This window comes from Chrysemys picta, chromosome 16 (assembly GCF_011386835.1).
Source record: "Chrysemys picta bellii isolate R12L10 chromosome 16, ASM1138683v2, whole genome shotgun sequence".
NCBI lineage: Eukaryota > Metazoa > Chordata > Testudines > Emydidae > Chrysemys > Chrysemys picta.
In genome coordinates, this window is record NC_088806.1 from 20,065,422 (window position 1) to 20,077,710 (window position 12,289).

Consider the following 12,289-nt stretch of genomic DNA (forward strand, 5'->3'; position numbering starts at 1 on the left):
ATACAGTTTCCATCTCTCTCTCATGCCTCTCTATTCAATGCACAACATAGGGCCTTCATCATTGCCTTCCATCTTTGCTGGGCTCCTGCTGAAGAAGTCTTAGTTCTTCCCATGTAATTTTGATAGCTTTCTATTCTGCTTCTATTGTGCGTTTCCATGTTATCTTGGTCCACCTTATTGCCTCTTCTTCTAGGGTTTCCAGTCCAATATCTAATGTAATTTCCATGGACCCCTTTAAAAACTGAAGTTTGAGAAGATCACTCAAGACGAAAGCAAGTTAGAGAAGCCACTAACATTAAGACCCTAATTCAGGAGAGCACGCAAGCACAAGAGAACAGTGCATTGCTGAATAAGGATGGTTTGAAGCACATGGTTAAATGCTTTGATGAATTGGGGCTGCAGGGGCTGTTCCTGGTCCTTTGACGCCAGTGTCAGTGTTACCCATTGCCTTGAATGTGCAGGATCAAGCTTTTAAAAGGGAGTCATTTTATGCTGTCATGGGAAAAGCACAGAAGTTAGAGGTAGAAAATGTGATCATTTTTGGGGGGGGGGAGGAGTGTTTCTATTTTTTGTCAAAATTTCATTTTCATCAGAATTTTTCAGGAAACTAGCAGTGATTTGACCATGAAAGCAAGACCCATCTCCTCCATCATCCATGCTCTATTTCAGATGACATTTGTTCTCAGCTGGGAGTTTCTTTTCCCTGAGGAATAACATCCACCAAGCCTTCCATCACATTCTTTGTCACCTTGGCAGCCGACCCAAAGCCATCAACCCTTGGACATAGTCCTAATCATATCTCCTAGGACAGGGCACCATATCTCCAAGGCTGGAACGCACTGAAGTTATTAAAATCCAACAAATATTGAGGATCATATCCAACCTTGGTACGAGCCAGTGCTGCCCCCACTGATTCTGCACTGACTAGTTATCCACAATGGGCTCTGCGGTCACAGGTTGGATTTCCTGAGCAATTGCTGGAGTATGCGGCAGAGCCTGGATGAAGAAAGGTCAAAGAAGAGAAGTTCCTAAGTACCTGCTTTCCTGCAGAGGAGGAGCAATTCCTATCCTGAGGTTACCAATAAGTGTAGACGTTTAAGCCCTAGGTCAGGGTCTGCTAACTCGAGTTCTACTAACCTTGGGCTCACATTGTAGTGTAGATATACCCTAAGGCAGACAGAGTATAACTGCCGAGTCAAGGTCTTGAATATAGAAAAAGTTTCATATCAAATTTAAATGCATGTTTAGCATATTTGGATTTGTATTGCAAAAGTCCCCTTGCCTACACACCCAAGTGACTTCTCTGGACCCTGAGATCTATCAAGGCAACACACTCTGTTGATCTTTTCTCATCTCAGCAGATGTTCACACTGAGGCACATATATTGGAATGTTGGCTTTCGATTTGTGCAAGTTCATTCAGAATCACTGTGCCTTTCCAATTTCAGTGTGAATGTCTTCACAGGGACGTTCTAAGGTTCCTATTTTCAGGGCAGTATGACCAGAAGAGTGTCAAGGCCTCCAGCTCAAATTATAAATCTGTCCAAAACACTTTTATCAGAACCCCGCTATTCCCCAAACAAAACGCATTATGATTCTCACATCATACACTAGTCATGAGGCAAAGTTTTCAAAAGGGAAAGTAAGAGCACAAATTACATAAAAACCCAAGCTGTCCTAACCTACCCCTCCAAAGCTCATCATGGATGTTTACCCTGTACTCTGGAATCTCATTTTCCATTTAGTTTTCTAATCCCAATTTCAGATGCTGAACACAGCAAGGATTGGACTGCTAGCATGCTCATATTTGGCAATCACATCAGACCATGGCAGGAATGGCAAATATGCATGTGGCTGGATAGAATTTTAAACATTTCAATCAAGCTGTTCCAGAAGTCATGTGCCTTGACACCGGTCCCCTAGCCGTGTGGAGAGGCAATTGTTCTAGCATAGCCAGGGCCATGTGGACTTGTCAGAGCAGGCCTAGTTTAACTGTAAGGAGTGACAGAGATGGCATAACTTAAGCCCCGTTCTTCAGGGCTTGTCCCATGGTCAAACTGAAGCTCATAGCTGCAATTGCAGAGTCCATCAACTGACATTTTAAACATTGTTCTATTGAGAACAGGCCTGTTTCCAGTGATGTTCCACCAGGAAAACCACATTCAGAAGGAAGCCTTCCCCACAGAACACACGGCAAAAGAATAGCAAGGATCGTACACACATATATGAAAGTCAAATGATGTCAGGTACTTTTTTATAATACTCCTTACTCAGGCAGTCTCTGCGGTCACTACCTTCCCTCTGAACAGGATGCTGAAAAGAGTCGTTTCGCACCCTATTTAACTACTTCAGACCAAAGTCAGCCCTAATATAAAAGGCTGAAATCCCACTGAGAGTTGCACCCGCTTATAGCTGAGCTGAATTGAGTCTACTGTCCATACTCTTAGGCGTAGATAAAGTAACGACACAAAGCAAGTATATACTCCATAAAACATTAATATTTTAATGAAAAATCTTAGCTTCATGTTTCTATCCAAAGACACTCAAAACTAGGTTTTCCTCCTCCCCCCCCTTAATTTTGAGCTATAAGGGGACCAGTTTGGAGATTTTTTTTTTTTTGTATTTTAAAACATTTTTTTTAAAGATTAAACAATCAGGCTAGCAAAAAAGTACCCAATACATACTTTTCTTATATCAAACAAGCTAGTATTTCAGTACAATGTAACTATACAGAATATATACATTACACATATGATCACAAAGCATACACTACAGGCTCAGAACAGATTTGAAAAAACATGATATTCACATTGATTACAAGAACTCTAAAAATGATTGTAACGTTGAAACGGCACTTAGTTTACAAAAAAGTCACAAAAATATATATAGCCACCAAGAACTATGGTTCCTGAAAAATACTAATAGCCAGATAGTATTATATAAAATGTGAAGTGTATTTAAACATCGTATACATTAAAAACAAAACCAAAAAACATTTCTGTTAAGTCAATAAACATGCCAAGTAATCTAGCTGTGACCAGCGTCAACAAGAGAAGCTGTACTGTGTATGAGATGACGACTGGATATACGGCTGGTGACTGGAGACTGGCACAGTTAAAAGGGTTGCACTGTTACTAAAACACACAAAGAAGCCCAATGATAATTTAATTCACATTTTTCCTCCTGCTCTCCCCTCCCCCACCCTTCAAGGGTTCCATCAAAGGCCAGTGCCCAGAGAGTCAAGGCACTGAAACAGCAGGGCAAGGAAGCCATTGAGGACTTTCTTGTAGGCAGGGCTATAGTCAGAATATCAAAAGCATGCATCAGCTAAACAAAATGGTCAGTCGAAATCTCCTCTGGGGACTTTATCAACCCTCAGGAAGACTGTGGTTTCCACACAGGAGGGCAGCCCCAGAAACTTTTTTTTTTTTTTTTTTAGTGCAACCAGATCTGTAGGTGAGCCCTGTAGGATACTGAATGACTGTCATAGCATGCACTGAGTTAACAAAAACCCAGAGCTTTACCAATGATTGTTGTATTTTTAAAAAAAGTTCACGTTTTATGGTTTATTCCCTCTGAATAATTTGCACCGTGTTCTGCTGGTGACCTCTGATGTGGTTGAGGCATAGTCTGACTCCATTTTTGATGGTGAGACCAGTACTTTTTTCTGCCCACAATGAAGTAGGAACAGAAGGTGCTCCCTACATCTGCATATTACCTATGCCAGCCAATCCAGGCAGCGTGCACAAAGCCTCTACCCCTCCAAATTGCATATAAAATGCTACAGGGTATGCCCTGAAAAGAGGATGGCAAAATTCTCATGCCCTACAATCTTTGGACTGGAGGGGAAAACCAGCAACCAAGAAGTGACTGAAGCCCACATATAAAAACTTAAAGCCATATCTTAAAAACAATATAATTTTATCCCATAAGGGACCTAGGGACCATAGTTTCATAAAATATATTTTACTGCATTGGCAGCTATTACTTTTTTTAAAAGTTTAGGTTCACACCTTTCAGCCTCGTGAAAACCAGAATCATTTTCAAAGATCTAGTCAACTAAACTCTCAGTATGAGAGACTTGACCACAGTACTTACTAGCCTGACAACTGAACTCAAATTGTAGTGAGAAAGACAAACCAGCAGGGACACAAAAATTTTAACCTGTGAGAATAAAACTGTGTTGCAGAAAACTGACATTCCAATTAGTACTGGGGGAAAGGTTAATCTCTTCAATGTGAATGTATCCCTACCACTGACATTAATGGGAGCTGTGTGCGCATGCATCAAAAGGAAACTATTACTTGGCCAAATTGGCCAGCACATAGCTGAAGCAACTGCTTCTCCTCCTTCCCCTCTCTGTGGGGGTGAGGGGGAGCCAGAGGTGACCCTCTCCCCTCCACTTTGAGGCTCTGTCCCACACAATATGTAGGGAATGCAGATCCATGTCCCTGAATCCTGTTCCCTGCCAAATAGAACCATCCATGTTCTGTGGTAGTCAGGGCCCACTTCTCGCATAAGTGGGTGGGGGAAGGAAGGATTTTCCACTTAATGTACAGATCGTCCTCTGTACACCAGAACGTTATGCAAAAGGAAAATGCACTCAAACCACTTTGTGAATACATCTGGAGAATACTCGTCAATTCAACAGTTGCTGCAAGAGGTACTACTGCCTCAGTAAACTGAACCTCCTCTATTTGAAAGAAATTCTCAACAACATACTTTTTAACCAAAATATAACTTAATTCCTTGTATCTATTTTTAGAAAAAGCAGTCCAGGAATCAAACTCCTCTGATAACATCTTTTAAAGAAGCTATGTTTCAGGTTTAATCCCCAGTGTAGTCTAAGGCTTGCTGCTTTCAGTTTACTTAGACATTTATCTCAGTTTAGAACCTGGAAATCCAGCAATAGAGCTTGATGTAAAATGTTAGAACATTTTAAATCTCTCCTGTGAGGGACATTATATACTCCCAAGAACTGAGCACTTCCAGAAAGACAGGGAAAAGAGAAATGAAACAAGATTTACATTTCATTTGGACTCCTCTCTATGGAGAAGGGATACATATATTCACAGGAAACAATTACAAATACCAACCAAAGAATAGATTAGAGCTACAATACAGTCCTTGTAGCTACCAAGTTTTAATGTGTTCTCCACAGCATTTCAGACAGCACTTAACCTTCCGACAAAATTTTAAGTCATCTAAAAACCAGTTATTCTAGGTGTATGTATTCTGCATTTGCACATCTCATGATCAGTAAGTTATGTGTTATGACAGATCTTGTCCTGGGTGAAAACCATCTTTTTTTGGCAGAAGGAATAAGTCCATCCATGTGTGATGTGTTAATTCATTGTGCATTATACACACTGGGCCAGTTGTAAAGTCTGAGTTTGTGTGTCTACCTAAGTGCTTTTTAACTTATGACTGACTAAAAATTGTCATGTACAAGGAAGACTTATGCTTTTGTAATAGAGAAAGAGGATCAAGAATTAGAGTTTAGTACCAGATCCTTCTTTTATCCTGAACTACTGGGGGGCGAGGGAAGAAATATTTAACAGGCACTGTCCTGTCTCACTGGATTCTCAATTATAGAAATCAGAAGTGGAAGAGGACTGGTCATCTGATCCAGTCCCTTCAATGGATACTGGCCTATTTCATCGTACAGTATTTTGAAAAAGAAAAAAAAAATTTCTGCCCCAAGCCCTTTACAAAAGACCAAGATAGACATATAAGATGAATTGTAGCTGAGACATTTTCTGCAGATCAGACAGGGAAAAAAAAACTTAGCTTCAGTAATTTGGAAAAAACTGGGAATCTTATTAATGTTTGTTTTTTTTACATAAACACAGGGTAGGGAAAACTTGTTTAAAGAAACACTAGAAATGTGTAAGTATGTTATCGCTGAAGCCTTTTAAAATATTACCAATGTGCAACAAGCTTGACACTGATTTGCTACCAGCAGATATTTCATAGTTCTACAGATGCATTAGAACTGCTGAAGTCATTGCACACTAATCAATCTTGCTATTTGAGCTCTGCACCATCTCTCCCTCCCTTTTTTAAAAACATTTCTCTATATTTCTCTTTCAATCTAATGTGTGTGAGACAGAGGGACATGAGTTTACCAAGTAGATCTAAAACCAAGAGAGTCTGACACATGCCCTTGGAATACTAAGGTAAGGTAATACTTAAAACTCTCAGCATGCTGGGATTGTGGAGCACAGCTGTTTGGGTATCAAACAGAGTTAATTTCATCAGCAGCCAAAGAATTTATACAATCCCTAATTTAAGTTTCTAAGCTTTACTATAGCCCAAACTGCCTGCAACAAAATGAGAATCACTGCTCTGAAAATCCCATACTCAAAATTTACAACCTTTTCTAAATCTGGAAAAAATGAAATGGCAAATCTTTCACTTTATTGCTTGTTTGAGCTGTGTACGTAGCTGGAGTAACAGCCTTTAATAAACTAACTTGGCAAAGGTTTAAAATGTTTTGGAACAGGAATAACATAACATTGTTATATAGGGTTTTTATAAACAACCCCGTTGGGTTAGAAACTTGGCCTCTAAAAAGAATAAATTGGTTGTTTTGTCCAAAACAGACTAATAAAAACCCCAGAAAGCATACATGCATATGTATAAGCACAAAAGTGTGCCACAATGCACAAAAGAACTTGTTTTTTCCTCTGTAAACTCTCTCTAGCCAGCTTTTGGATATTAGTGATATGTGTGATAGGGGAAAGTTACTAGGACTGCAAGCAGTCTGGCCAAGGTTTAAGAATTTTAGTCTGGGACACTTTTTCTTTTTTTAAAGTTGGTTTCCTTTTCAGAAAGATACAGTGATGACAGATTTGTCAGGCTTGCATGGATTTATACTCTCCTTGACTGTATGTCTCGCCCCATATAAGCAAATCAGGATTGGTTATTTGAATGAGCAGTTTCTAAACGGAGTGGAATATCAGAAGTGGGAGGACCTGGCATGGCATCATCACTCAGTTTGTCAGAACTGTTTCAGAGATTTTTTTTTTCGCAAAAAGAAGAACAGGAGTACTTGTGGCACCTTAGAGACTAACAAATTTATTAGAGCATAAGCTTTCGTGGACTACAGCCCACTTCTTCGGATGCATATAGAATGGAACATATATTGAGGAGATATATATACACACATACAGAGAGCATAAACAGGTGGGAGTTGTCTTACCAACTCTGAGAGGCCAATTAATTAAGAGAGAAAAAAAAAAAAAGAAAAAAAAAAAAAAACCTTTTGAAGTGATAATCAAGCTAGCCGAGTACAGACAGTTTGATAATAAGTGTGAGAGTACTTACAAGGGGAGATAGAGTCAATGTTTGTAATGGCTCAGCCATTCCCAGTCCTTATTCAAACCGGAGTTGATTGTGTCTAGTTTGCATATCAATTCTAGCTCAGCAGTCTCTCTTTGGAGTCTGTTTTTGAAGTTTTTCTGTTGTAATATAGCCACCCGCAGGTCTGTCACCGCATCCGAAGAAGTGGGCTGTAGTCCACGAAAGCTTATGCTCTAATAAATTTGTTAGTCTCTAAGGTGCCACAAGTACTCCTGTTCTTCTTTTTGCGGATACAGACTAACACGGCTGTTACTCTGAAACCAAAGATTTTTTTGTAAAGAGACATTTTTTAAAAGGGCGGTACTGTTAAATTTCAGAAATGCTTACAATTTCCAAGAAAAGGGTTCTAGTAAGCAGTTTGAAAAACAGTAAGGACAAAGATAGGACATGCCATATTTTAAGCAGAGGATTAACGCATCTACTCAAAGTTAGTCAAAACTCTGCTCATTAATTAACTTGCGAGCATACATGCTTGTACTGGTCATTTTAAAAGTGTCTTCTGATTCTCTCCCTTTACCAGAGGGTCTGCAGAAGCATTAGAAATGTAATGAGCTGTTTTAATTGTGGAAGAAGGAAGTTGAAGTGATTTCAGTCGATTGCTTCTTCTTTAGAAGTGCATCACAGCTTTTATGATGCTCTGACTTATTGTGCATTCAGTCTTAAACATTTTCACAGAACTGATCATTCAGTCATGAAAAATAATGTAACATCTGTTGCAGTTTTCTGTTTAAAGTGTAGCTTACAAAGTAAAAAGGGAAATCTCCCTCCTTTTGTTTAAAAAAATTAAATTAAAATGTACAGGACCAAACACAGGCACTTTCCAAAGAACAAAAATGAAACCAAACCATGAATTATTCAATAGTAATAGAGGACAGCTCTGATTTCGGGGGGTCTTCACTGGTTGCCTCGGCACTGGCATTAGTCTTTGGCTGCTCCGGCATGTCTTCCTCTTTCTCTGCCAACCCACCCAAAGACCCCAAGGGGAAAGTGCTTTCGCAATTCTGAGTCGACGAGACCTGCGAAATGACAGGCATGTGGACAGAGGAGTTGCTTTCAAACCCATGCTCTCCTAGCTCATATTGCCCGAGGGTCTCTTCCTGCTCCTGGTTTAAGTAGTCCGGGACTAGGAAATCACTAGAAGAGGGGCAAAGGACAGAAGAGAATGTTAACCTTTCAAAGAAACATCAGATACAGCTATGCTAACTACTGCATTGCGCAGGGAATAAAGAAACTATTATCACAGCATAGGGCTAAAATCTTCACAATGATATGCTTCACTAAGTGTTATAACTCAGTTTTTATTTACATGTTTGGAGAAGCTAGACCTGGGATATCAATTTTTCATAGTTTATGCAGCCATATTTCTTCAGGGGTAGCTTCATATCTGGGTTTGAGCCCCTTGAGAATGGGAGTTGATGTTAGTATCACCACCTGGTGCGGAATGCCTCCATGCCAAAAAAGAGAGCGCTGGAGTTTTGTTTTTTTAAGAACAAACTGAATTTAGTGCAGGTAAATTCAGGTCTATTCAACCTCTGTAGAGGGGCAGGGACTACCAGAGAATCATACACAACCTTCCTCTCAAAGGGGAGGGGTCCAAAGTCAAAGGGAATTAAAAGGGATAAAGGAAACAAAAGAGGTAGGGCTGAGGCTTGGGGACAAAGGTATAACATATATACATATATATATATATACACACACACACACACACACACACACACACACACACACACATACATATATATAAATATATAATAAAGTGTGCTAGCGCAGGACCCAGTGCACAGACCTGCAGATGACACCCACTGCTCCAACAAGTCAAGGTAAAGAAGTTGGATTGAGAGCTCTCTATCCACAGAGCAGATGGAGCACAGGCAGCAGCAATATAAACCTTGCCTCAAGTTGCCCCGTCAACGTGCCTCAACGACGACACAGGACTATTCGAGATGACAGAGGGTAGCTCAATTTCAGTAGCCCATTCCATCCTTGGCCTCTCTGCTTAACTATCAATAAGGATGCCAACGGTGATGTTTTTTGTGATGCTGACACCTATCCTATTACAGTAAAACCTGCCTTAGAGACGACCTCTGAAGAGGGACCACCTGTCATGAGTGACTACTTGCAGAGCTCATGGAACACCACCACTATCTGGTGTGCAAACTTTAATGAGAGACCACTTCTTACAAGCGACCATTTTTACTAACTCCCATGAGTGATCGCTCTTGGCAGGTTTCCCTGTACTAAGAAGTGGACTGAATTTCATTTCCTCCCAGGCTACCTAGTCCTGGATCTTTTGTCACAATAACTAGATAGCTTATTCTCAGAAACTGGGGGCTGAACATGCTCAGAGGAAAGGTCTCACACACACTACCAATATTTCCTGATTTACTCTGTGCGAGCATGATACAAAGTCAACTTTTTTTGCAAATATCCAGCACCAGACATATTCATAACGAAAACCAGGATAGGCACTCTTTGGTTTTTCCATGTAGTCCATTCAAAAGGGAGCAGTTTCCTAGAACAATGATATGAGATTCAATGACCCTTTTCTTTCTGCAGAAGAGGATGCACTTTTCCAAATCTAGGGGAAATCCAAATAGGGGAACAATGGGAAAATGCTCGATGCTAACATGTTAATCTGGATTTTCAAAAATCAAATAATGCCCAGGAAATCACTAAAATGAGTGTGTTTTAATGTATTCAACAACAAAAAAAGAGTGCTTACCACAGCAACCGCATCATCTCGTGGTATATTCATGCTATCTCTGGCACAAGTGGTACCCTCAATGAACTGCACACACCAGAAGGTACTGAACTTTGTACTTTTAAACTATATTTTTGGGGAAAGACAGCTGACAAGCAAACATTTCCTGATTTATGTTCTTTTGGAATTCTTTATACAAGTGGTGTAGAACTAACCACCAAACAAAATGTTGAAACCTTTCATAAGACAAAAAAAAGATGACATCTAGAAAACACCTGATAGATTATTGCTGGGGAATTTTAGTTGCTATGATGCAAAGAATAAACTTACAACAGGTTTACTTCATACTTTTTAAAACAAACAGCCTACTTACATGTACACATCTGCATTACCGTGAATGAAGGAACTTTTGTTTTATTTTTATTTTTTAAAATGCAACTTGCTCTCAGGAGATTAAATATTTAACAGTAATGAAGTCTCCCTCTCTCAAGTCTCCCCCCCATTCACTTTCATTTATTTATCCCTCTATTTAAAAATCTCTTGTTTATAAACACTTATCCCATATCAGTGTGATATTACGGTGTTACTTTGACTCCTCAAGACTCATTTACAGGCCTCTGAAGAGCTCTTATGGTTTTGTATGTTAAGCCGATTCTTTACTGCCTGATTAACAAGAAATGTGCAGTAGGCCTGTGTGATTAATAGGTTGGAAATGTTAAAATTTCATCATTTAGCAGGAAAATAAACCTAAAAATGAGAATGAAGATGTGATCATCTGGATTCATGCAGTCTCATAATAAAATCCTCCCCTCAATAAAAAGTACTTAAAAAAAATCAGGTCATGAGTCCACCCCCCCATCTAAACAGACAGTCCAAACTCTTTCAGATACAGCCATCAAATAATTCATAAAAACTCTCAGACTGTGGTATATAATGTTATTTTTAGCACTATTAACGTGCTTTTAGATACTAGTGGAAAGAGAAGTAGCCTAGTCACTAAGAAGTCTTTCCATACTACTGGATTCTTCAATGCCTTATTATACAGTTTATACACACTAAAAAGCAGATCAGAGATTACAGATAGTAGTGCAAGAATGAACGTGACTGCAATTAGCTGGCAACCTGATGAGAGGAACAGCAGGCTGCCCTGAAAGCAGGAAGAGATGATTTAGAAAAAGCAAGTTTCCCCTGTTAGGTTTTTGTTGTGGACCTCACCTGCTCTGGAAGTAGTTTGCTAGCTCTGACGCTTCATGGTTCAGACTCCTCAGGTGAACGATTAAATTTCCAGAGTTGGTGAACATGGCGCCACATGTTTTGCACTCGTAAATCCGAGGCTTGCGGATAATATGCCGGGAAACCCGCATGTGGTGTTTATATTCCCCGAAGGAAGTGAAAGTGGCACTACATATCTGGCACCGGAAACAGCGTTTACCTTCGTGCTTCAGGCGATGCATCTTGAGCGAGTAAGCTCGGGTGAACTTTTTCCCACAACGGTCACACTGAAATGGTTTAATGCCTGTGGGAAAAGAGGGGGAAATATTTACTTTGTGCAACTGGAGCTCACATTTGGCAATTTCTGTTCAACAGGACAGCAGCTGTGACCAGTCATAGTAAAGTACTGATTTAATAAGGAGACAAACAGGTTATCTTTAAAATGGCAGAAGTGATTAGCATCAAACCTGATATTTCTCTCAATCAGATGAGAAGGAAGTTTTATAATGACCAGGTCCTTATACAGAGAGACAAGGTGGATCCTTACATAGTCCTTCATTATATAACTTAAACCTGCTGTAAGGCTTCTGTGGATTAGAAACCAAGGCAAAGATACTGAGCTGCAGCCAGACTGTTTGGTGCAGCAGAACCTATAAACCACCTTTATTGTCTCCTGATCTTGGACCAATTTGAGCTGGGCTGGTCAGTGCAACACAGCAACCTTTAGATTGCTTTTAGGAGAAAGTTTCATCAGCTGTCTATAGCCCCACTGAGCAGTTCTGGTAGTAAGGGACTGCCTGGGCATAGGGATAGCCTAGCTTATGCAAGGAGCCTGACAAGAGAGTTGTGGTGTAGGAGCCTATACAGCAGCTCCATGCCACCTAGGGATGCTTGCATCCAGGGGTGATCCTCTGGGGGTCAGGTAAGTAAGCCTTAATGCAGCTTTGCACAGGCAAAGGAACACAAAGCTGCACTAACACAGCTGATGATCTGACCCTTAGTTTTGTCCTAC

At 40.1% G+C, this 12,289-nt stretch overlaps 1 protein-coding gene across 4 annotated transcripts in view; it reads right to left on the minus strand.

Annotated features, from left to right (window-relative positions):
* Positions 1–2,479: 2,479 nt before the first annotated feature.
* Positions 2,480–12,289, minus strand: part of ZBTB44 (zinc finger and BTB domain containing 44) — a 57,961-nt gene continuing 48,151 nt past the window's right edge. For 3 of the 4 annotated variants that reach the window (XM_065569239.1, XM_065569240.1, XM_042851939.2), the window contains 2 exons: positions 11,281–11,581; positions 2,480–8,498 (listed from right to left, as the gene is read on the minus strand). In XM_065569239.1, the coding sequence (XP_065425311.1) occupies positions 8,216–8,498; positions 11,281–11,581 (584 nt within the window). In that variant the 3' untranslated portion in view covers positions 2,480–8,215. The remainder of the gene's footprint in view (positions 8,499–11,280; positions 11,582–12,289) is intronic. The other variant, XM_065569241.1, reaches the window with a different exon arrangement.